General features: G+C 37.3%; 1 protein-coding gene across 6 annotated transcripts in view; it reads left to right on the top strand.

Moving 5' to 3' along the window:
• Positions 1–26,728, top strand: part of RUNX2 (RUNX family transcription factor 2) — a 211,216-nt gene that overhangs the window by 105,032 nt on the left and 79,456 nt on the right. For all 6 annotated transcript variants that reach the window (XM_079147684.1, XM_079147685.1, XM_079147683.1 and 3 more), the window contains one exon: positions 1,530–1,634. In XM_079147684.1, the coding sequence (XP_079003810.1) occupies positions 1,530–1,634 (105 nt within the window). The remainder of the gene's footprint in view (positions 1–1,529; positions 1,635–26,728) is intronic.

The raw sequence follows: 26,728 nt of genomic DNA, 5'->3' as shown, positions 1-26,728 counted from the left end.
ATTAATTTTAAGGTCAGAATGGCCTGGGTTCAGATCCTCATTTTTTCCACTTATTGATGGTGTGAATATTACTAAGCCCCTCTTGGCCTTGACTTCCTCATTTGTGAAATGGGGGTGATAGATCTAACTGTGGAAAGTTCAGTGAGAGAATGTATATGGAGTAGAGTGAGATTAATGGGTTTCTAATCAGTATTCATCTTTCCTAATTCTCCCCTTTTCCCCTTCCTCATTTCTTTCCTTTCTCCTATCCCTTCCCTGCAACCTTGGCTTAAGACTGTATATACTCAGTAACAAATGATGTGTGTCTTAAACAGATTTTAGGAACTTACATGGTCTGGGTTGAAAAGAAAACCCATTCACTGGACTTGACAGCCAAAGACCTGTTCTACATTAAGCCTTGTCCATAACCTGTTCCATATTAAGCTTTGAAAAGCCTGCATTAAACTTTGCATTGCTACATATTGTTTAAGATTTGTGTTTTGATTTAATACCCTCCGCTTTCAGTAAAAGAAAGGAAAGTCTGACCAAAAAACAAAGCAAAACAAAATGAGGTTTTTATCTGTTACAGAAGCAGACTAGATGAGTACTCTGGCCCCAGATTGCTGAATGTTTTATTGAGTCACTGTTTCACGCCCACCTTTTCCTGTCTTGTAACAGTTTGCAGTTTTGACTATCTGACATGACTAACCGTTGCAAATCTAACTGATTACAACTGTCAGTGAGTCTGTGTAACAGAGTCTGGTGTCTTCTGGAGAAAGCAGACATCCAAATCTGCTGCCAACCCACCCCTTACCCCGATTCATTGCTTTTAGCTCATTAATTTGAAGCATCAGATATAGTATTTCAATGAAGCAGAGCCTCTGCTAAAAGTAAAAATTCATGTTTATGTTGAGAGGTCCTATACATTTAGCAGTATAAGTCACCATCAAGGTGTTATTTTAAGATTTAACAGCAGGGATGTATGTTAGGGGAGGGTGGGCAGGGAGGAGAAAAACTTTGTTCCAGTAATGATGAAATCATCATACCACAGGCACATTAAGGCCAGGACAGGAGACACTGGCTCCTGTTAAAATGATTCCCATAAGAACTTCCCTCTTTCATCTTCTTATTGTAGTTCATTTAAGCAAATGAAATGCTAAAGCCATGTGAAGTAAATAACATAATCAACAATGATTTACTATTGTTCTCTCATGGGGTCATGACCTAATCCTAAATAAGGGCTTCTAAAATTGTCTGTGCTTGGATGTGTTTCTGATGTTGGAGAAAAACTAAAAGAAAGAGAATTCTTCCCAAATGGACTAGAGCCTTTGTTTTCATTTGCAACTATTGCTACTGAGGAGCTTTTTTGGAATCAGAACCTTCTTCTATAGTAATGCAGTGAGAAAGATGATTTCAATTCTGAGTTTAGAATTATCCTAAAGTGGTTGTCAGGAGGTTTCCTCATGACTTTGTTTCATTGACATGTTACTGTATAATCATCAATACAGTCTTTTATAGTCACTCTGTATTTTCCCCTTTTACTTCTGTAGGCAAGAGTTTCACCTTGACCATAACAGTCTTCACAAATCCTCCCCAAGTGGCCACCTATCACAGAGCAATTAAAGTTACAGTGGATGGACCCCGGGAACCCAGAAGTAAGTACTTGCCTTTCTATTGAAAATGGTAATTGTTTTTGTAGGGCCTATGAGGAATTCATTCTAAATGAGTTAACGTTACTGTAATGTACATACTATCTGTAAGTACTATCTTTTCAAAGTTAGTTATCTGCATATATTTTTAGTGAGGGACAATTAGTAGAACTTAACAGTTAATAGAAAATAAAATTACAGTTTTAACCTTAGCCACAAAATTGCAAAGGGCTTTATAACTTTGGTAAATGAGTAAATAATTATTGTCACCTTAATTATTTGCTGAGAAATTCTGTTCATCTGCTTTACCCAATGGACAGGGCAGAACAGAACCAGGAGAGCTGAAGAAGCAAGAGTAAACTTAAAATCCTTAAGCTTAGTCAAAAAGCATTTGCGTATGTTTCCCATGGCCTAAGAATGTGTTTTAGCTTTTTAACCCGCCCACTCAGTTCCCTTTATAAAGAGCATACTGCTTAATTACAAAGAATTTATTTGCAAATGATAACTTGCTTGATTGTTACAACACTGTTGTTTGGTCATGTTCTAGTAATTGTTATAGATAGTTTGTTTTAACAGATAGAGTCAAACCAGGTTTAAATCCACCTTGGTTTATTTATCTGTCTGGACATCCAGAGGGTTTAATTGGCATTCAGTTTAAGGTAGTGCACATAACCTATTTGGGTCAATATGTATTTTCCTCTTAAATCTAAATGGAAATAGGTTTACTTCCCCCTATCCCAACACCCAAACTGTTTCGAACAAACTCAGCATGGTAGTATTTAAGTATACTTAGAAATTAAAGATTATTTGATATAAAACATTAATGCTTATGTGCCAATGGAAATATACAGAACTCTGCCTTTACTGAGGGACCACACTGAGGTTCTAGCCATTGCATTCAGGGAGTTTAATTTGGTTTGTTGTGGAGATAACCGGCAGATTATTTGTTCTATGACAGTACAGCTGCCTAGACTGTGAGGATAGCATAGCTTTTCTTTTAGGTAGAAAAGGACTGGTAAGGTTCTGCCTCTCCCCACGTAGCATATCTTTTAGCAATGGAATATACAGTAGCTCTTGCCCCTTTTGCACTCTTTTCTCAAAGGTCTACTGCTTGTCTGAACTAGGGAGGTTTCCCGCATCAAAAGCAAGGCTTTGAGGTTCTTGTTTTCTTCTTCTTTCATGTGTATGGCCTTCTTCCAAATTTGTATTGGGTCAGGGCTGGTCCTGTCTGTTCAATTTGGGAATGTCCTGTTAGGTGGTTTCATGCACAATATGTGTGAGCCCCAAGTCTCCAGTTCTAGGGACCAGTGCAGGTGATTAGAATAGAGAGCAGGGGCTATGTCTCTTTGGGGACTTTGATTGTCTTTTTTTTTGCTACAAAGCAGGGGTGATGCCTTATGAGGGAAGATATCTTCTAACTTTTACCTAACTAGTCCTCCAGTTCCTAAAAAGGGAACAGTCACCATTTTGGTAATGCACGAATCAGGACAGCATTAACATTAACACTTAGCACTGCTGGTTTTAAAAATGTTTCCTGCTGAGCTCAGCTGTTTTCTTTAGTACTTAGAGAAGTCATTATTGTGTGACTGAGATAGAGAGAGAGAGAGAGAGAGAGAGAGAGAGAGAGAGAGAGAGAGAGAGAGAAAGAGAGAGAGAGAGAGAGAGAGAGAGAGAAACACTTAGGAGTTGATGCTCAAAAGTTGATGGTTGGGAAAGGAGCCATGGAAGAATTGATGCTGTCTCACTCTGAAAGATGACAAATGGTGAGGAGGCAGTGTAGTTTTTGGAAAGCTACTTCTGATTCAAGTGTGGATAACATTACTTCATTTCAGAGAGGTTTATGGCAAAATTAGTTGAGAGACTCACTGCCCTATAAAGGCAGAGATGACTTCTTAGCAATGAGGGTTAGGAACAGAGGGGCCAGATGCTACATGTGTAACCTGAGTTCTGACTTTGGGCAGTACTGAGGGTAGGTGGGAAAGGAGATACAGATCCGAAAGTAGCAGACCACCTGTCTCAGTTCAGCCTGAGTAACGTTCCTTGTAAACTGAAAATATCTGTGAAAATGTGATGTCATTTCCTGGACATTATGCGGTGACTGTCTGGATATAAGGATAGGTCTGGCATCAGTAACAGCTTAATCCTACAACTTGGAATCTGTACTGGAGTCTTTCCTTCCATCTTGTTCTTGGTTATCTGTCACAAGCACTCAATGCTGCCATTTTAGTGCAGAAGGAGCCTAAGCCAATGTATAAACAAATGGTTATGACTATATTCCAATAAAATTTTATTTACAAAAACAGGTGGTAGGCCAGATGTGGTCCAGAAATTGTAGTTTGCCAACCCTTGCTCTAGATTTCAGGGTGGTGTATTTTATCAACCTTTAATGGAGAAACACTTTAGTAAAAGGCTTTCCTGGGGGGGGGGGGAAGAAACATTAATGCAATTGTTTTATTCTCTGTCTCCAAATTGTAATTTGTTAAGTACTGGTTATTGTCACAGAAGGTAGTATGTTTCTGTTTATTACTATAGTGGTTTGAAGGAGTTGAGGGTTTTGTACTATTGGTTATTGTTTAGAGATGGAATTTTTCTAGATCTTCTCAAGATCTGAGTATATATTGAAAAGGCTGCTTTAGGTAGCTCAGTTGTTTGAACAAGGACAAGTCCTGGGTTAACTGAGTCTTTGTGTCAGACTGCTTGGGTTGAAATCTCAATTTCACCATTTTTTAGCTTCATGGAGGCAGCCAAGTTCTCTAGCTTTTCTTTGCCTTGGATTTCTCATCTTTGGAAGTGAGAATAATTATGGCTGAGGCAGGAGGATTGCAAGTTTGAGGCAACTGACACTGTCTCAAAATAAAAAGAACTGAGGAAGTAGCTTAGTGGTATAGCACTTGCCTAGCATATTTGATGCTCTGGATTGGATCCCCAGCACCAAGAAAAAAAGTGAGAACAATAAAAATAGTATCTTCCTCATTAGTTGTTGCAAGGATGTTAAATGATGTAATGTATGTGAAATTGTTACTATGGTGAGTGTTATGTAGTAAATGCTCATTAAATGTTAATGATTATTACATTACTTTTCTTCAGTGTCAGAAGTGTGCTGTAGAGCTTTGCTTATAGTACACTTCCAGGAAATGGATACCATCTAGATTCTGTTATTTAGTGTTGTTATTTTTTTCCCCCATAGATGACGTTACTAATTTTCACTCAATAGTAAATGACACTAATAAGTGTTATAAATCATCCTGCAGCAGATAGTCATGATGTACAGGAATAGCTGTGCAGAACTGGTGATAAACTCTGTAGCAAAGTCCGAGGCAGGATGATATGACACTAGTACCCTCTCTGAGGCCTTGCTTATCAACACATCTGCCAAGACTTGCTTTTTACTCAAAAATCCAGAAGGTTTCATCCTTCTATGTTTTCTGTCTCTGGCAGCTGAACCAGTGCTGTCACATCACAAACAACTTCTTTTCTTAATATACACATCTGGCGTTGGCAGTTGGACTAACTTCATAAGAGCACATGATCATCACTCATTACAAGATTAAAAAGTACCCCATGGCATCATTGATGTTTTTTAACTTTGATCTTTTGCAGTTGTGATTCATCTCAGTTATAAAACTTCCCTTTAAAGGAACATAGCCGATGACTTATTAGAACCCTCATCTTAAGTAGCATAAACATGAAAACTGCACATCTTTACAAAATGCCATTTATTATTTTTTTGCCAGCTTATCATTTTAAGACATGACATCATATTTAGGATTTCAAATTTGTAAGTCTTGTGTTCAGGCGAGGTGTTTTGACCTTCTGTTGGCAAGTTAGTTCTGAAGAACAACTGCTGTATGTTTGCCAGTCGGAGAAGTCAGTATAGCAGCAGCAGCAGTAATGCATTTGGATACCTAACTCTTTTAGACATCAGTTCCTTTTAGGATCCTCTGTTCCATTTATGCACTTGGTTCCAACTCTAGTCTAATTTAAAGAATTTCTGCAGAAAGGTAAAAACTTGGTTAGCAATGTCATATTCCATAGTAATGGTTCCAAGTTAGGGAAGAAGATTGATGGTAGAAGATGGAAACAATAAATCTGCAAAAGATGGAAACAATAAATCACTGTGCATGTCCTTCTGTTTCTCTTGCTGCATTTTCAGTTATCTATTGCCGTATAACAAACTGCCCCAACATATAATGGCTTAAAATAATAATTTTTTTTATTTTTTATGATTCCATGGGTTGACTGGGGTTCATCTGGATGGTTTTTTCCTACTTATTTTGCTTGAGGTCAAAGTGACTACACTCAGAGGGTATTTGGTGCTGGATCTTCCAAGATGGCTTCATTCTAATGACTGTGCCTTAGCAGGATGGCAAGAAGGTTGGGATAAGTTGAAAAGATGGAATAGCTGGGTCCCCCCCTCTCTCTATGTAGTACTAGGGCCTCTCCCTTTCTTTGTGGCCTCTCTATGTGGTCTTTGCAGGAGGTCTCTCCAGCAGAGTCTGACTCCTTTCACGTCAGCTCAGGGGTCCCTCAGCTGCAAAAATGGGAGCTATCATGTCTTCTAAAGGTTTAGTCTCAGAACTGGTGTGGAGTTGCTCCCTCCATATTCTGTTTGTTAATGCAAGATACAGGTAAAGCCCTGATTTGAGAGGAAGACATCACACAAAGATGTGAGTGATGGGGGGAGTTGTTCTTTGGACCATCAACATCAGCTTTCACAAATGCTTAGCTGACAAATGTTATTGTTGCAGCAGGAGAAATGATTGTTTTTAGATACCACTTCTGAAAGGTCTCTTAACTCTTTTAAGTCAGGGATATTTAAACTTTTACAATATGACTTCAGGTGTCAATTTTAGTGACTTCATTATGAATTGAACAAATTTGGCAAATATCAGATAAATTCAGGTTAAGTATTACTTTGTAGTGCTTGGTATAAGCAGATCAGTATCAAGCTGAGGGAGATCAATATTCATACAAGAGAACATTAGGTATTTGAACCAAAAGAGGTTGAACCTGGGTTGGCAACATGGTAAGTTTGTAGCAGAAATATCTTATGAATCCTCAATGGAGAAGCCTGAAGGTTTTATCATCCAGTTTTGAAAATTCTTTGCTAGCACTCCTAAAAATGTGATATATATGACACATGTGAGTGGATTTCTAAGAATTTTTTTGTATTGAACCTTAAGGAAGTAAACCATAGTTACTCTCCAGGGGAACACAAAGCTGTCAACTATGTACTTTCTGTTGGGGGCACTAACGTTCATTGCTACCTAGCCAACTGTCCTGACCTGATGGGAGAAAGAAGCTCTGCCTTTCTCCTGAGAGATCTCTAACTTCTTTCCTGCAGGCATGGAGTACATGGCTGCAACATTTCTCTGCTTGGCTCCCTGGGTAATTTCAGTGGGGCTGCAGCTTAGGTGAGTGAGTGGTTATCCAGAAGTACAGGGTGCTGTTTGTATTTCTAGGCCTGCCTTAATGCCTGGTTCTCTTGGCTTGGTAGATTTAGGTACTGCATCCAGACTGTTTTCTTCTGTTTGTTCTTACCTCTGCCCATTTTGTTAACAAATGTATAATTCTCCACAGATATTTTATTTTTTAATATTCTTGGGACTTTTCCAATTGTAAAAGTTTTATCTTAATAAACTAAAGGTAACAGACTTAAAAACAGGTGGACTGGGCAAGGCAGCATCTCTTTTTTCTCTTAAGCTGTTGAATCTGGTTCTGAGAATGTTTTCTAGCCCTGTGAAGGTTGCTGAGAATGGGGGGGTTTGGCATTTTCCCTTCCTCATTCCAGATGATGTATCAGGGGCAACTCACTTTTATCCTTCATTTCTTTTCATTCTGTTTGGGTAAAGGAATGGCCTTTTTAAGCTGGTTGGCCATGACCTTTGCATGTTTACCAATAGCAGATGCTTATTAGAGGATGGTCATGAAGGTGGGGGACTTGTAAAATGCATTGGATGGAGGGATAGCAGAAGGATATTTTAAGATTATTTGATATCTCTGGATACAGTGCTTGCATTCTCATTCCTGCTGTCTTCAAAGATAATTTGACAAAGCCTTCATAGGCCTTGTGCTATGTCTCTGATGCCACAATCCTAAATTTCATTTCTTAGTGCAAAGCATTAGCAGAAAAGTCCTTAACTTCTTGACTTGCAGATTTTCCCTGAGTTCTTCACTGTCTCTGAAGTGCAGAAGGAATAGAAGTTATGGGTAAATGTATATACAAATTAGCAAATACAAGCAGCAGTTTGATTGTCAAAGATATCAAATCATTTGACCACCAGCATATAAAATTGTCAAAAATCTGACTTAAGAGAATAATAACAGCTTAAAAAATCACATTCCATTTTTCCCTTTCTGGAAGGAAGATGGGGGTGGGTGGTCAGAAGCATGGGGACGGGGGATGGTGGTTATGCCTGGTAGTTGGTGGAATGTACTCTTGAGAAGAGCAGTTTTAAATCTCTTTCAGTACCTTTTTTTTTTTTTTTTTTTTTTTTTCTGTTGACTGACTGTCAGGAGCTGGGAAGATGGCCAAGAAGGAAATGACACATCGAGAGGCATTTTGTGTTGTGCAACATTCTGTGGAACTGATGCAAGGATATATGGCCTGTTTACACATTCCTTTGCTAGCAGACTGCATGGCAGTAATTTAATTCAGCAGCACATGGCATGCTGCAGCAAGGAGCTGTGGCCTTAACATCCTTTCATGGCAAATTATCACAGCCGTTAAAACATGCTCATGTCCCTCCTTTGCACTCTTCCTGGCTTCCCAGTTCTGAATGTGCTTTCTCATTGTATTGGACTTGTGTTAACAAGGACCTGCAGCTTTCACAATAAGAGCACATTTTCCACATGCATATGTTTCGGTTGATATATTTACTTCTAACTAAATATAGCATGGCAGGTTTTCAAGTGATATGTGTTCTAAAACACACACATACTTCATCCAAATGTGTCAGTAGTTTGTGTCTTGGTGTAGGTCAGAAATTATTCATTCTTTAAATAAACAGTGAGAGGGACTTGAAAAAGAAGTTTTTTTTTTTTTTTTTTTTTTTTTTTAATTTTACTCAACTTTTCCTTCCCCAGAGAGATAATTTTTGGTAGATCACTGAGATACTCTGTTTATTTCCATTTTGTTTATGCTATATAGCATTTTATTCAAGGAGGACTGGACTAGAGGAGAATAGGTTATATTAGAAAAGCAGGAAAAAATTTGTGTTCCTTTTCATATTCATAATTGCCCCTACTTAGTTAGGCTTTTTAAGGATAGCCTTTATGATGTTAACTAAAGCACATCTCTGCTCTTCACATAAAATCCAAAAGTTTTAATTTAGGCAAGTATGGAAAATAATTGTTCTTGTTTTCAGGTAATTTTTGGAAATTAAGAAAAAGCATAAAACTATTTAGGTTTAAAATATAATTTCAAGGTCAATACGCAACAGGTAAAATGAGACTGTGATGTGCTTAAGTAGCAAAGGAAGTATTCTCCATGCTTCTGAAAATTTCTCTGCTAATGTGCACCAGTGGTTAAAATCTGTTTGCCAGTAGACTAAAACACTTCATTAAAATTGAGGATTAAGGCTTTAACCCAAGCACCTCTGGAAAAGGTAACTCAGACTTAAATTCATAGCAACGTAAAAACAAGTGACATAGAATTGTTCTGTGGGAGCAGGATTTAGGAGCAATCAATGAAGTCTCAGGCATTAGAAAATCAACACTGAGTCAAAGTGTGCAGACAGAGCCGCCTTCTATCTTCACAGTTTCGCTGAAGGTTAGCTGTAGCAGTGTAAATTCTCAATGCTTTTCAGGTACAATGTAGAATTAAGAGTGCAGGATTTTGTAATTTTAAGGTGAGAATTTGGGGTGTCTGTATTTTGCATTTCCCATTTTTGTGATTTTCCCTTTCATAGAAAATTCTTTATCTAGTTTTATTCTAGGTACGTAACTTTCCTCCCCTACCACTTTGAAAAATCATTATTTAATTTTTAGTAGTTATCATTAGCATTTTAACATGTATATTTGTCTTAATAAAATTAATTGTGATGCTTATTCATATAAGAGACCATGATCCAGGGTAGAGTGATTTCTGGGTGAGGTGGTTGGGTTGACTCCAGTGTGGCTCATTGTGCCTCTCCTTGGAGTTGTGTAGGAAGTGGCTGGTGGGGAAGAGGTCAGCTGACATGGAAGCATACTTGTACTTTCTGCCTTTCTGTCAATCCTTGGGCTGTATATTTATTTTTGTGACAAGCATTCCCATTTTCTTCTCATTGTTTACCTTCTGGAGTTAATTTTCATTAGATTATACCTCATGAAAATGTTTAGGTGTGGATCCTCAGGATGATTTTTGCTGCTCTTTTTGCCTCTTTAGGATTGCCCTGGAGATTAATGGTAGAAAAATATGGGCTATGCAAGGAAATTATAAAGGTTCCAAATTCAGGTGGTTCTACAGGAAGGGAGAGCAATATAGATGTATAAGCTGAAAAAAAGGGTGAGTGTGAATTCTGTATTGCTAATTCTGGAGCTTTTGTTTCTGTTTCAGCTCCTCACCATTCACTCCATCCTGCAAAGACAAGAGATGGTGTATGTTATATACCATGGAGCTGTTTAAGAGTAGCTTAACAGGGAATTCATCTGTAAAGGTGGTCCGTATTAGGGCGTGACTTCACTTATGGTAAAGGGAAGCGGAGGACTTGAAATCCTCTTTTGAGATGTTGGTGCCATTTAGTGACCCTAAGCCAATCACTAAATTTTTCTCCAGTTCATTTTCTTCATCCTTTCAATGGAAACAGACACGAAGACAACTTCACAGAGTACCTGGGAGTAACTCCTAAGGAATGATCATAAAGTACTTGGCACACATGAAGGGCAGCTTAAATACCAAATAGTAATTATGTAGCGCCTTTCTGCCAAGGAGTTCCAAACACTTAGACGTTACCTCACTGATTCTCTTTACATCCCTCTCAGGGAGGCGTTATGCATTTTATAGGTAGGTAAACTGAGGCACAGGCACCTGAAAACTCATTTGCCTTATGTCACTCTGCAAGTAGGCAGATGATTTATAGAGATGGGCAGGGATCCAGGTCTCTTCCTGTTCAGTTATTCACTGCTAAAGCTCCTGATGTCTTTGTCATTAAAGTCGTGGAAGTTTCTGGTTTTTGGACCCAGGGCATTCTTGGGTGGTGCTAAAAAGTAGTGTTAGGTGAGAAGCATACCTAGTGATGTAGTGGCAGTGACAAATAGTTCAAGGTTTAAGGCCTGGCACACAGCAGGCATGAATTCATAGATATATGTATTTGTTGAGTGAGCATTGAATTCATTAAGAATTCATTAAGATGAAAGTTTAGCCAACAGCTGGAAATACTGAATTTTGTGAGATGAAACTATCAAGTTGTAGACGTTGACTGACTCTCAGTAGAATAGCATTTTGGATACCAATGAAATAAAGTTAGTATTAAAAAGTCAACTTAAAAAAACTTACACAAGTAGGAAGTGTAGACAAATACATATGTGGCAGAAAAATTAGGAAATAAAAATTAATCAAGGGGCGGAGTTGCGACTCAGTGGTAAAGTGCTTGCCTGGCATGTGTGAGGCCCTGGGTTTGATTCTCAACACCACACATAAATAAATAAAATAAAAGATCCATTGACAACAACAAAAATTTTTAAAAAGTTAATCAAAAGAAGAAAATAGCTAGGCACAGTGGTGCACACCTGTAATTCCCGCAGCTTTGGAGGCTGAAGTGGGAGGATTGCTAGTTCAAAACTAGCCTCAGCAACTTAGTGAGGCCTTAAAGCACCTTGTCTAAAAATTAAAAATAAAAAGGGATAGAGATGTGGATCAGTGCTTAAGCACCCCTGGGTTCACTCTCTGGTTAAAAAAATTACAAAAAGATAAAAATTGCATCTTCCTGCTGGGGATGTAGCTCAGTGGTAGAGCTCTTGCCTAGCATGTGCAAGGCCCTGGATTCAATTCCCACTATTGCAAAATAAATAAATAAAATTTTAAAAAAGAGATTGTGTCTCTGTAGATTACCACTACTAATATTGTGATAGGTATCCTCTTGAATGTTTTTCTGTGATAGTGCTAGTACAGTTGGGAGTTTAACAGTGGTGAACAAATAGCATCAGGAAAATGATGGGATGCTGCTGAATGGCATAACTGCCTTGAAGCCAAAAGGAGAGAGATAAACAGAAATGAGAGTAGTTGCTGTAAGTAGTGGCATGACCCTAAGACTGATGCAATTTCCAACTAATGACTGCCTTTGTGATGGGGAGGGCCAGTCTTCCTGAATGATATGAGAAGCATCCTTTCCTCTTCTGACACTGTCCCACCACTAAAAACACCATTCCCCTTTATAATAGTGAACAGAGCCTTTTTTTGTGACCATAAGAACTGTGTTTTAATATTTCTGATAGTGGGTACATTTATTCATTCAAAAGGTTATTTTTGAGTACTTCCTGTAAGCCAAGTTGCTAGGCACACAAAGCAAGGCAACAGATCCTCACTTTGAGGAGCTGATATTCTGTAGAGAAGACAGGCAGGAAACCCGTAAAGGATCATTTATTTGTAATTGCATCACATTGTAAATTGTGATAAGTGCTAGAAAAGAAACTAGTGTAGTAATAAAGAATAATAGGGCAGCAGGGGACAGAAAGGAACCTATTCTAGAGTGGTTGAGGGAAGGCCTTTCCGAGGAGGCCTTTGGGCACAGACTAAAAGGAAAAGAAAACACTAGCTTGAGGATTAGTCAGGGAAGAGACTTCAAGGTAAAGTATACATTGTGTGCAAAGAAAGACCTGTTCATGATCAATATCAGAATCTAACATATAATTTTGATAGAAGAGAGGACATTAAGAATGTCTAAATGGTTGAGAAAAGAGAAAAATGTGCAAAAAAGAGTAGAATAGAATCATGTGTCCTAAAATTGGTTATTTTACAATTCTGCCCAAGACTGCTGTGGTATAATTTGAGGAGCACAGAAGGACTCTTCATGTCCTGACCCCTGGCCTCAGACTTCTCTCATTTTATTCTCACCAGGTATCTGGGATTTTTCTTTGAGTTAGGGCTTTGAGGACAGGATCTTCATAGATGTTATCTGCAAGGGATAGCACATTTTAAGACATTTTTGGTTAACAATTTTGTTTAAGTTAGTGGACCAAATCAGATTATCTAGATACTGATTTTATAATAGAGGATCATAAGACCCAAATTGGAAGGAAAAATGGGTTGAGGAAGACTTTGAAGAGGAAAATGGAGTGGAAGTAGGTGGTGGTGGGGAGACAGTCGTTTGCAGTTGACACTGGGTCCCAAAGAACATGCGTTTCTTAGAGAAGAAGCCATAGGAGCATGCTTGTCTTAAATAAAACCCAAAGGAAGCAAATAGTTTACCTGTTTGAGTAGATTCTCTTAGAACTGTGTGTAATGCACTAAAATCTTGAGCTTTTGTGTACAACTAAATGTAATTTGCAAAGGTGAGCTGGGCTTCCAAACATAAGAACAACATGGAATACTTCAGAATGGTTAGCAGAGAGCATTGATGATGATTAAAGGAATGTAAAATTGAACCTATAAGGATAAGTTGAAAGACTTGGGATTATTTAGCTTCAAGAAGAGGAGACTGAAAAATGACTTAATAACAGACTTCGAAATTATGAGAGTTATTAAGCCATGTATGGTGGCCAGCTGTTTTGTTTCTGGTGAAGTTAAAAAAATAGGTTTTAAGTAAAGTATGATAGATTTAGGTTAGACTTAAAGAACTTCTTCACTATAGGGATTATTAATTGAGAGTGGGTTGCTGAAGCTGAGGGGTTGAATGGAAGGCTTCTCAAGTCTCTTCCATTTTAGTGATTCTCTGTGTCCTTATGAAGTGCAGCAAAATGCCACCTTTTTACTTTTAAAATCAAAGACGTGATTTCTGTTTCCCATTATAATTCTGAAGCTCAGAATCACAGAGGTTTGTAGACATAAATGATGAGGGTAATTTGTCTTGCTTCAATAGCCATTAGTATCTTTAATTGAGAAAAATATGACCAAAAAGAGGAACAGATCTGCCACATGATCAAAAAATTGCTATTGATAATCAGAATAGATATATTTTGAGGAATTTAGAACTGAGGGTGAAAATGTTTTGTTAGAAAAACTCAGGTTTGTGTGGTTGGTATATTCCAGATACAAAAGATAGGGTTTATGAAGTTGATTTCCATTTTTCTGTTTCCTTCTCCTGGGAGAAATTAAAAACATTGCCAGGTGACACCAAAGTTCCTATAACCTGGAGCTTGAGGGGTGGAATGCAAAAATCACCCTCAAGGAATTCATCATCACAGAGGAGGAAGGAGAGAGGAAATAGGCAGGATTATTTCCGAAAACATAAACCTTCATGCATTTAAAAGCTGGCAGAGAAGTGAAGCCAAACAGAGCAAATCTGAGAAAGGTGGGCTGACCACACGGGTCTTTTCGACTTAGGGGTGAAGCTGCGGAAAAGTTAAGAGCCCTGCTTGCTGGTTTGACCTTTCTCAGAGAAGCCATACATCACAGTTTTTAATTTTATTATTTAGTCCACTCCTCTACATATTAAACACCTTTTTAGCCACTTTAAAAACATTTTTTTTCAGTTGTAGATGGACATGATATCTTTATTTTATTTTTATGTGGTGCTGAGAATTGAATCCAGTGCCTCACACATGCTAAGCAAGCGCTCCACCACTGAGCCACAACCCCAGCCCCTCTGAGCTACTTTTATAATAATAAATTACCATATCTGCAGATGGTTTGCTTTAACCACTAAGTATAGCTCACTGATGAAACTATGAGAAGCAAACTACAAACGCACATGTAGTTCTTAGATAAGGTCTTTGTTTTGAACTAAGTGGATACGCTTTTCTCTAAAGGAAGAAACTAATCAAAGGGACCAAAGAAACAGACTTTGAGATGGGTGACACAACTGGGAAGAAGACCCAGTGGGTGTGGTGCTAGGGTAGGGGAAGGAAAAATACTCAGAAAACGTATTTTTCTTCCTCCCAAAATAACTTGGGCTCCTTGGATCATCAAACATATTTAGACCCTTGAACGACTGCACTTCACCTTCCCAGAGCATTAGCTCCACAGCCCGCTGCTGGGTCAGAAGTCACAGCCTACTTCTTTGGCCGTTCTCGTTCTTTCTTTCCTGTGAGATCTGCTCCGTGGCCTTAGCACTTTTGGTCTTTACTTAGTCCTTTTTATATTTCTACATTTGGGCCATTCCCACTTTTCACTCTCAGATAATTTATTTTAAAAACTCTTTCTAAGAATTCTTAAAAACTACAACTGCCTGAGGCAACCTAAAGGGGATTAGTGCTCTACCCCCTTTCTGCCTTTGAGGCTAAGAAGGATCCATAGTGGGAAGGAAAACCCGCTGAAGAGAGGTTTGGTTTTCTTCTGTTGTTAATCTATATGAAAAGGAACCCTCTTCCTGCATACATTGTTATAGGGAAAGTCTCTTCATTGCACATTGGGGACAGTGGAAGGCACTTTTATTTTTTTGTAGTACCTTTGAAATGCCACCACTGAGGTTGGCTGTATTTTCCTGAGGAATAAGCTGTGAAACTGATTTTATTTGGTTTATCTGAAGCAACAGAAGACCTATCAGTGTACGCCCACAAAAATTGTTTGGTTACCTCTTCTTCCCTAAGTTTCTTTCTTCCTTGAGAACTTTAAGAGATGGACTTATGAACTAGCTTCCTTTTCCTTAGGGAGAGCTGTGATACAGAGTGAGAGCTTTTAGGGGCCAGGGCTTTACAGAAGCCTGTATGCCTGGCTATAATAATGTTCAAAGAATAATCAAGATGGACAAAGGCTTTAGTGATGTCCTGAGATACTAAGGGAATAAAAGTGGATGATTTGGATTTCATGTCAGTGAAGTTCTTATACTTCGATTACTTTTCAGGGAATCTCCACATGGCCTCTCCTTGGGTATTTATGAAACTACATTAGTGGCATAGATAGGACTCAGTAAGGAAATTTTCTGTGGTCAAGATTTTTTGGATTCTACAATTAGGAAAGCATAGATGGTTCAAAATGCAGGATAGATACTTGTTTTATATTTTATAGAGCATATATATATATATATATATATATATATCTCCTCTTTCTGTACCTTTTATGTCGATTTTATATTTTGTGAGACCTGGTGTAGCAAGCTGTTTCTTGGTAGAGCCAAGTTGGCTAAATAATGTAGGAAGAAGAGATTCCAGATTCCTTTGCTTCTAACAAGAGCTATCTAGGACTCAAACTGAGGATGGTATGTGGAGAAACTTGTGTTGTAGTTAATTTGTCACATCCTAGCCCAGTGCTGGTAGGGAGTGAGTTAATGAAAAGGGACTTTGCAAGACAAATAGTCCCAAACATTTCTTTTTGCAGAGGGTCAACCTTCCATTGTCAGTTAAAGTTCTGGAGAAACCCTGATGGGGTACAGAGGCACCACTTCTTCATTTTGTTTTGTTAGGAGAGCTGAAATGCAGTTAAAAAAAAAAAATTGTAACTGAATTGGAAAATATTTAACACTGAAAGATGAAATGTAGCTTTTGTAGCACGAGATTTGTGGCACAAGCTGACCAGAGGAAGGAAATCCGATGATCTAGATAGATGTCTCTGGTTATTACCATTTTTGCTGAGCACCTGTATGCCAAGAACTCAATAGGATGAGTCAATTATAACTGTAAATAAAAACTTATATGGGGAGGGGAGAAATTCTTGTGTTGAAGAAACAGGTTGAGCCTCTGGCTAATTTTAAATGTCTTCTTTCATTCCTTTATAAATTGGAATAAATTGCTCTAAAAGCCTATGGAAGATATTTTTTTCTTTTTCTTTCTTTTTTTTTTTGGGAAGCTGAACCATAACTGAGTTCTGTTCCTGGTACAATCACTGGCCAATTCTTGGGATTGATTTTGATAGTTTTTACATTAGGCAAATGCAATCACATTGATCTCTTCTACATTTTAGCTAGACTGTCAGAAAGCTTATGGTTTGTAATTTAACTGCTTACAAATATTACCTGTATATTAGGATCTTAAATCCCAGCACCTCCTATAACTTAACAAAGTACCAGTAGCAATTCAATTAAATTCTTAAAAGTTTTATTTTATTTTTAGTTGACAATAATAATTATATTCCAGTGGAATTTTAATGTTGATACTTATAACCCTTTTGTTCTCAGTGATCTTGGTAATTAAAATAAATTGATCTTAGGAAAGAAAGTCAACTTTAATAACATCTATCCTTTATTTCTATATTAATTGGGCAAACATTTATACCTTGCCTGTTCTATCTCATGGCATTTGAATGCCAAGTCTTGACGAAATAACTTGAAATGGCCACCAGCAGGATTTGGGAATGAAGCCAAGATTAGTATCCATATTATTCTGAGTATATTTGGACATAAAGAACTTAATTTGTAGAGAAAATGATTTTATTTCTCGTAACTCATGCAAGTTTATGCCTAGTAACTCTTGTGTTACTGTCAGTCATCCACCCTCTGGCCATACCACATCCACATGTCAGTCCCCTGTCCCTACTACACTCCCTGATTGAGGACTCAGTCCCTCAGTCTCCTGCTATCAGTTTATCAGGCCACTTCTTTGTGTACCTTTTTCTACTATCTTCTTTTCTTTGTCAGTCACTAGACCTACTTCTTGACCAGAGAAGTGGAGTACCTCTCTGCCTGACAGAAGGTGGTCCTGAGTACATTTGGATTTGAAGAAAGTGTCCCAAAGCTGATAGAGTAAAGCAAACATCTAATTTAAAGTGTGTTTTTTTTTGGTGGGGTGGTAGAGAGATAAAAACGAACATTCATTAGTTCATGAAAAGCTTTGTGCTGGATGCTTTACATCCTGTACCCAAGTCTTTCACAGTAGGAAAATAAATTCTGGTTTTCTGACTTCAGCTTAGTACTTTTTCTACAGCTTGAATAACCTTGGGTAATTCTGAGGGTAAATTTTATAGAACTTTATAAATATCAGTAGTTAAGACCAATCCAAACTCAACTTAAAAACTTAGTATCATTTGAGTCCTCTTATCTGTCCTTGATATAGTGGGAATATTGGCAAAGCAAAGGAGCAGGGTAAAGAGGGTTTCATATGATGATCAGAATATGCCTTTGGATTCCTTGGGGCTTTGCTTGTCTTTACTAAACTGCCTGTTCTTCTTAGGGAAGTTGGAATATTATTAGTCACAAGTAGTGAATATTCTCATCTACTGTATCTACTATTTGGGATTACTTCCTGTTGAGTTTTTAATGCCATTGTAGATAAATGCTCTGCCAAGAAGTAGTAATATTTTAATTTTTGATAATTTAGATTATGCGGAAAGAAGTTCTGTTTTGGTGAAATATAAAATTGTGGGACTAATAACAAGTGTATTTATGATGTTCAGCACTTCCAATTTTTTTTTACATTTAGAATAATGCTTAAATATTGCTTATTTTAATGTAATTACTGCATAGGAAAAATATGTTGTAAAAAATTTTTAAAAATTCAAGAAAGCATAAAGAAGTAAAAGTTCCTTGAAACTCAGCATTGAAGATAAATTAATATTTTAATGTAACTCATTTTAAAATCTATATATCTGTAGGCATACATATTGATATATACTTCTAATTTTACAATTATTTTTTCATCTTCTAAATTGATTTTATATTTGAATTGCTAGAGGAAATGGGCTATGCCACAATTCTTCATCACAAAACTGCTTGGTAAAGATGAATATTTTGAATATTATTTTAACAAATATTGATATAAATTCTCCTATTCTCATTTGTCTGACCATATTAGAGCCCATTAGATTTCATTTTTAATACTGCCTGACTATATGGGGTCTAAACAAATGTAATGTGTTCTGGAATATGAAGTTTAAAACAAGAAGAGCTCTAACTTCTTGTCAATGTGGAATATTTGTTAACATCTTACATCTTGATGAAGCTTCCTAGATCCATATTTCACCTTTATAACTTCGAAAATTCAGAAATACTGAGTTATTTAGGAATCATCTGCTGTAACTTAAATAAGGCATACATTCATTCAGTGCCCAAAATGTGTTCACTGGCAAGTACAATATGACCTTTGGTTTCTGATCTTTTTTTCCATGTAAATAAATTAAGTCAACAAAAATAGTTTATAGTTTTCTCCTCTCTAATATAAAAAGTTCCATCAAAAATATGTGTAAACAAACTGCCAGTAGAATCTTCCAGTTAGCTTAATGAGCCTGTCAAGGTTTATATATTCATTTAAAATAACATTTGTGTGGCAGGAGAGGCAAATTGGTTTTATGGTGATCCGGAAGTATTATATAATTTCTCGACATCTTGAAATTCCAGAACTGTCATGTTCTTAATGTTTCTGGTTTAAGGTGGTGGGTGTTACTAATATACATTTCTAGGTCCATATTCCATCCTCTTAGGAGAAAACTTGGCAACAGAGATATGTTGTAGCATTATTTATATTCTTTGTTTCTAAAACCTGAACTACAGTAACCTTCCTTTCTTTCTGATTAATCCCCTTTTACCTTTTGTATGTAACTTTATTTAGTTCTTATTTCTATCTAGATTTCATGAGTGAAAAATTCCACATTCTCTCTTCATGCTTACTCTTTCAGTTGAATTTATTTCAGCCTGGGTTCTTGCCAAAAGGGTTTGACATGTTTATGTTTATTTATATTCCTTTTTATGTCATATACATTATGATTTTCTATTTTCTTTTTTTTTGAGTTTTATGATTTTTTAATTTTCTATTTTCAATATCATAAAACATATGATACAGGCAGGGCCTGTATCAATAAGTTTTCTTCATAACAGACCACAGAATTACCTAAAAATAACTTCTTGTTGAATATACTTGAAATTCTGTGATCCTTCTTTTCTATTCATTATTCAAATTAATCAGGCAACCACAGTCTTTATTGAGCACCCAAAACTGTGTACCTATACCTATGCTAACTGCATACAAATTTGGAATATATGGCACAAAATTCTGCTCTAAAGGAATTAAAATATGGTTTAGCAGATAGCACTATAATTAACAATTTGAATTCAATTGTGTGATACTAGTACATGTTTGTTTCTTCAACAGATATTTATTGAGTCCTAATATAGGCCAGAAATTCTAATACATATTAGGGATGTGACCTTTAAGAAACATAACAAATTTCTTTTCCTCATGGAGTTTACATTCTATTAGAACAGTGAGACTATTAGTAAACAAATAAATATATAAACATGCAGATATGCAGATAATGATAAGTGTTTTAAAGAAAAATAGAGTAAGGGGATCGAGAAACTGGAGAGCAAGTATATGCTTTTTTTTCCATGTAGCATAGGGAGGCCTTGATGTTAGGGTGATATTTATGCAGAGACCTGAATTACCTTAGGGAGTGAGCCACCTATAAATATTTAGGCAAGGACCCAGGCAGCAGAGTGTTCATATCAAAGACTTCGCAGCTAAACTCTTTGGTATATTTAAGGAGTTACAAGGAGGCCAGTGTGGCTGTAGCAGAGTGACAGGTGATGAGGTGAAGAGGTAGGTGAGGGCAGGTGGTGGTCCTGGAAGGTCAATGCCATGTAGGATGTAGACTTTGAGACTGGAATTCAGGCTGTGGGTCAAGTCTGCAGTGCTATTTAAAGCCCTACGACTGGAATAATAATTTTAGATAGAGAAGAGTGATAAGGACAGAGCCCTGGAATAATTCCCAACATTTGAAATGAGATTAGGAGGAGGAACAAGTGAGGGAAACTGAGCAGATGCAGCCAGTGAGGTAGGAAAAGCCCCAAAGAATATAGTATCCTGGAAGCAAGGGATTCAAGCATTCCAGAAAGAATGTCACTTACTGTGTCAAATTTTACTGACCAGAAACTGCATGGATTTGCCAGTGTGGAAGCCATTGGCAGTTTTGGCAGGAGAGATGTCAGCAGAAGGATAGATTCAACAGATTGTTTTGGTTAGAGTTAAGAGAAATGGGGGTATGAGGAAGGGACAATAAATTTAGAGGGTAAGCATCCTTTCAGAATATTGACTGTAAAGGGAAAAATAAATGGGTCAGTAATGAAGAAGGGGGATATGACATTAGAGAAAGACCATTTGGATTTTGATTTATAAAACTGGAGTTCTCACAGGCACTCACCTGTAATCCCAACTGCTTGGGAGGCTGAGGCAGGAGAATGTTCAGACTGTTCAAGTCTAGCCTGGGAAATTTAGTGAGAACCTCTCTGAAAATAACAAAGGGGTTGGGATGTAGCTCAGTGGTAGAGTACACCTGATTTCAGTCCTGAGTGCTGCAAACAAACTGAGTCTCATCTTCAGAGTGAGTGGTCTTTAAGTCCTTGACATCTTCAGCAGAAAATGGTAATAATAAAAGCTACCTATAATGGTGATTATAAAAGAGAATGTATTAAGAGTTTGTTGTTTTTAAAGTGCAACACAAATGCAAAAGTTGTGTCATCATTAGCATGTGATAGAAATTCTAAAAGAAAAACATGACCACTTGCAGGAAGTTGAGTCTTGATGAAGATGGATATGAATGATTGGGTGGGCTGAAGACATTTGTTAGAGGTAAAGGAAAGGGAAAGACCAGGAAATGTAAAGAGGAAGTAAAGAGAAAGGCTGGATTGGAACAGAAGACGACCGTTGCGGGAAGAGGAAATTCAGGTTGTTATAGCTCTTCAGAAGAGTGTGAGCTGTTGTGAGCTGATGGTGCAGTGGGTGGGGTGGCTTCATTAGTTCTCCAGTAGGATGGTTGAAGGGGAGGGCTTTGGGAGTTCTTCCTGATGTGGAATTGCAGAGATTAGAGCAAATTCTGCCCCTGTCTACAGAAGAGCTTTAGTGCTCTGAAGCAACTGGGATATTTTAGTTTGGTGGGAGAAGCAGAAGAAAACAAACAAAAGGAAGGCACCGGAAGTCAGGAGCATATGGAGGCAAGGAAGCCAGCTGGCAAGGTACTTCTACACCCTAACCCCAATGAGAATCAGGATTGAATTTTTATTGTTAGAAAGTTTGCATGTCATTAATGTCAGTGTTAGCATGATGGAGAAGGAAAGTGCAAAAGAAATGGAGAGCTTTAAGAAGGGGAAACACTCATGAAATGAGTCTTGCTCATCAGTCAACAAGGAGTACCTACTGTGTGCTGTTCGGTTCTCAGCACTCCTCGGGGCATCTTCGAGCTCTGTTCTAAGCCAGGACTATAACACACTTAGTGACAGGAAATATGTGGGAGGAAGCCAAACTGTGCCGGAACTAGGCTTACATTTTTCTTTTTGTTTTATAAGGGATTTTGCATATTTTGTTGTGCCTATCACATAGTTTGCTAAATGAATTAGTAATATTTATTAAATGAATTAGCAACATTAATTTTTAAAAAGGAACTGACAGTATAACTTAAATAGCCTTAAAAATGTTCCCAGGGCAGCTGTGGTTAGAAAGTATAAAGAGATTTGGCTTGTTCAACTGCTAAAAAAACGGTCAAATCCAAGTCCCACCCCACAGCCATTCATGTGACACTCATCATGTAAGCAATCACAATAAAAGACATTAATTAAGATAAATTAGACAACATATACAAAGAAACAATGATTTTAAATAAGGGGAGCCTGCACGGTGATGCAGGCCTAAAATCCCAGCAATTTGAGAGACTGGGAGTGAAGATCTCAAGTTTGAGACCTGACTCAGCAACTTGTTGAGGCCCTAAGCAACTTAGGAAGACCCTCTCTCATAATTGAAAACTAAAAAGTACTAGAGATGTAGCTTGGTGGTAAAGAACCCCTGGGTATGATCCCTACATAAAAAAACAAAATCCTCCCCCCCCAAAAAAAATACCAAAAAACCCCCCAAAAGGATAAAAGGGTCTATGGCAGTCTGTATTAGGGAAATTGTTTTAAATGCATGAAAGGGTTTAGAATCAGTGAGGTGGATTTGTGGCTATGTATAGCAATATGGGAAATTGCAGGTCTTATGTATATCTGTGGAAGGATTTACAAAATAATCACAAAACATTGTACCTGGAGATTTAGATGAGATAAACAAATGCTTGAATAAATAAGCTCTTGTACTGACTAAAAACTAACTTTAAGTATGAAATAATGAGTGCTCACCAATTTGTGAACTGTAGTTTTGAACAATTTAACAGGGCTAGGATTCTGGTTTGAATGATTTGTGTGGTGACAATATGCCACTCTTCACAGTAGAGTGTATTTATAATTGATCTCATTAAAATGATGGACTTGGGCTTGAGTTTTCAAGCAGATGTTCAGTGATTAAGATTAATTTTTAGCAATGGTTTTGGAAGTTGAAACCAAACTGTGTACAAAAGTAAACATTTCCCTTTCAGAGCGAATAATTTGAACTTGAATGAAACTTAAGCAAATGGGCATCAACTACAAGTTAATTTTGACATCGATGTCTGGAAAGCATCACCACTTACCACATTTTTTGTGAGCCATAGTATAATATTATCTTTCTGTGCTCATGGAAGAAAAGGAACGGGTTGCTTGTATAACCCCAGACTTGTGCCTGCTGGCCAGAACCCGAGGCTGCTGTTGTCCGATCCGGATCTGTGTGAAGGATGCATACATTGGTACAGCAGCTGCACAAAGCAGCAGCCACTTGTTTCTCTGAACTAAGTAGGAGCACACCACAGCCAGTTTCTCTTTCCACTTAATAACTTCTAAAGAGAAGGAATCTTTACCAAATAGTATAGTTCCTGGGTCACTTCTTTCTTTCTGGTCCTGTAACCAGAGGAATTAAAATACATGCTGGTACTTTCTAATGGAAATAAAGTGCATACCATTATTCTCCAATGGAAATAAAATCTTGCCATGCAGAAACAAGAGGAAAAGTCCATACAAGGAAGCATTTATATCATCCTCATGCATAGTTAAAAGTGAATGAATTGACTAAAACATAAAGTATTAAAGTAATTTTATAAGGTAGACTGTGTGCTAAACAGGCTGCCATTATGGTATTATGTCATTTTAAGTGACCCGTTATAAAAAAAAAAAAAAAAAAAAAAAGACAGCTATTTCCTTTTTTAGCTGGGGGGAAAAATTCTTTCCAACTTTAATCTTTATTTAATTTGATGTTTGTTGGGTTTTTTACAATTTAGTTTTTACAGTAGAATTAAAACTGATCAGTTTTCCTCAGCATAAGTATCACAGTATTAAACCAAAGATATCTATATAATGACGCCTAATTTTTATTTATTTATTTATTTTTTTGGTACCAGAGATTGAACTCAGGGGCACTCAACCACTGAGCCACATCCCCAGCCCTATTTTGTATTTTATTCGGAGACAGGGTCTCACTGAGTTGAGTATTACCTCGCTTTTGCTGAGGCGGGCTTTGAACTCGTGATCCTCTTGCCTTAGCCTCCCAAGACACTGGGATTACAGGCGTGTGCCACCGTGCCTGGCATAATGATGCCCAAATTTATTTTAAAGTTTTTAAAAAATTATTTCTCCCTACTCTTACTTTGTTCCTTTTTTTCTTTTAGTTTACTTTTCCCTGGAAAGAATAGGATATCTCAGTTTATTTGCTATTCTTCTCAAGTTGGATTATATTGTTTTGAGGCAGTACAGTGAGGTATTTGCATCCAGATCTTCACTTTATCCTAAAAATACACGAATGAATGGGATTTTTTTTCCATCTTAACTAACTATATAGTAAATTGGATTTATTGTGGATTATGTTCAAAATTAGAAAAATGTCCACAATAGCAGAGGTAGTTTGGCTCCTACATGGTCATTTATAGGTTCTCTCTATCAGGGACTGTGTCTTTTCATCCTAATATACAGGTCCCCACTCATTCTCTGTTAGGTAGTAGTTAACAGTAAATTTTTCAAATAAGTTTAGTGAACTGATAAGTGACTGCTAAACTCAAGAAGAACCCTAAACAGAAACATGATTTTCCCCATTAGTGGATTAGAATATTGACACAAGAATAATGAAAAATGAAATACAAATCCTTTATTTCATTTTGATAAATGTCAGCATGCTAAAGCTGCATCTGCAATTGCCCTTGGGTGGCTTTTGCTGCCTAAAACTAGATTGTTGTGTCCTTTACTTTGCTCTCCACAGAGCTGGAAAAACCAGCTTAAACCAGTGTGACAACATTACCCAGTACTTACTTTCTTACAGGAAATGGAGGGATTTCCTCCTTCAGACTCTGTAAAAATTGAGCAGATGTACAGCTTGTCCATTCATTTTTCTCATTTTACCCTGATGAATATCCTTGTATCATCATTTACACCAGAAATTGTCATTTTGATAGCTGTAGGTACCTAATTGTACTTTAGTCAAATTTATGGTTTTTAACGTTGTCTGGACAAAGCCTCAGCTGAGTGTGAATCACAGTATCTTTCAATGCACTGTAATATTGGGGCAGCCATTTAAGCACCTGGAACAGAGTATAATGTGACTGCTTCACTGCTTTCAAAACAGGGAAAATCTAAAGGGAGTGACACTGATTCTTGAGTGCATAAAATTGGTGGTCCTTTGTGCTTCATAAGATAAATGTGTATAAGCTGGGGAAATGCTTTAGAATTTCACTGACTCTTTGTCTCCACTGTAGATCCTTATAATTCACCCTGTGCTCTAGGAAGAGCAGCATGCTTCTGAAATAAGGTCACCTGTGTTGTGACATATTTATAAGTCTTGGCCAAGCCATTTCTTATGGGCATTTCATAGATAACTCTGCAAACTCTGAGTTCCCATTATGATCTCTGAGGATCTTTCCTCAGAGACATTGCTCAGTGTAATCATCTCAGGGCGTAGAATGAACACATCACAACTTTTAGTTTGTTCCTGAAATTCATTTTTATAGTAAATTATATGATATTTTTGGGGTAATTATCAACAGGTAAATATTATTGGTCATGAGAGTCCTATTCTCAAAGGACTTTAGTATTGCACTTACCTTATATAATAAGGATAAACTTGATCTGAACTTGTACAAACTCTTTAGGTTATAAAAAAGCAGTCTCATCTAGTTGATGTGGTCATATGTATTTAACTTAGATGTTTCTCTTTCTTAAATTTATCTTTCTGTAGGAACTTAGGAAAACCATTCTATAGCTCTAATCTTAAGATATTAAGAATATCAATAATAATACCTAACACTATGTAGTATTTATGATAACCCTTAGGTACAAGTATGATCTCAACTGAGATGTGAGGGGAAAGAGCTTGGAGAAGTAATGTGCCAAGTTCTCAAACCCAGTGAATTTCAGAGCCAGCATTGGAATCCAGTATCATCGTACAAGCCTGTATTCTTGTCAGAATGAGACTGTCTCTCAGTCTGGTTGTGCGGTGGTCTTTCAGGTTTCCAGGAAGGAGATCTGATTTGGCTTTAAATTAATCACTTCACAGGTGGCTTTGGTGATCTCTCCAAGTATTATAATGCTTTGTAGTTTTTTGGTAGGAGTCTAGTAGGAATAAAAAAGTATCTTTTTCCCTCTTTATCTTAGGGAGAGATGAATCTTGTTTCTACAAAACAGATTTTAAATTTTTTATTTTTTAGATAGTAATGCTTTATTTCTTAACCAATATTATTTGTACACCTGAACAGTTTATCATGGAATCTTAGAGTTGTAACAAAGGCTACTTTGGTTCAGTTTATTTATTTTTACAGATAAGGACATTTGTAAACAATTCCTGCAATGTTTTACTGTTTATTTGGTGAGATTTATTGTTCTAAGACATCCCTTTTCTTTATTACTCTTTTGAGCTAACATCTTATTTTTCTTCTTTCTTTCTAACCACCAAACTACTAGAAAGAGTCAGACTTGTCGCTTCCACTTCCTCATCGCCCACTCACTCCTAGTCTCCTGCAGTCTGGCTTCTACTCCCCCAGCTTGACTGAGACTGCCGCCCAGAAGGTTGCTAGCATTGACCCACACCTCTCACTCTGGCAGACTTTCTCTCACTCCTCATCTTTGTCCCTTCTGCAGATTGTTGATTACCTTTTCTGTTTTGATCCTTGTCTTCTGTCATTTCATATTTCCTCCTGCCTGTCTGGCTTCTCTCCTTTCTCTTTTGATTTGTTTTAGAACCCTCCACTACCTCTTAGAAGTGTACATCACCAGAAGTTC

This window comes from Sciurus vulgaris (genome assembly GCF_902686455.1).
Source record: "Sciurus vulgaris genome assembly, chromosome: 7".
In the NCBI taxonomy this organism is placed as follows: Eukaryota; Metazoa; Chordata; class Mammalia; order Rodentia; family Sciuridae; genus Sciurus; species Sciurus vulgaris.
The sequence above is the reverse complement of the archived record's forward strand: the minus strand, read 5'-3'. Positions and strand labels throughout refer to the sequence as shown.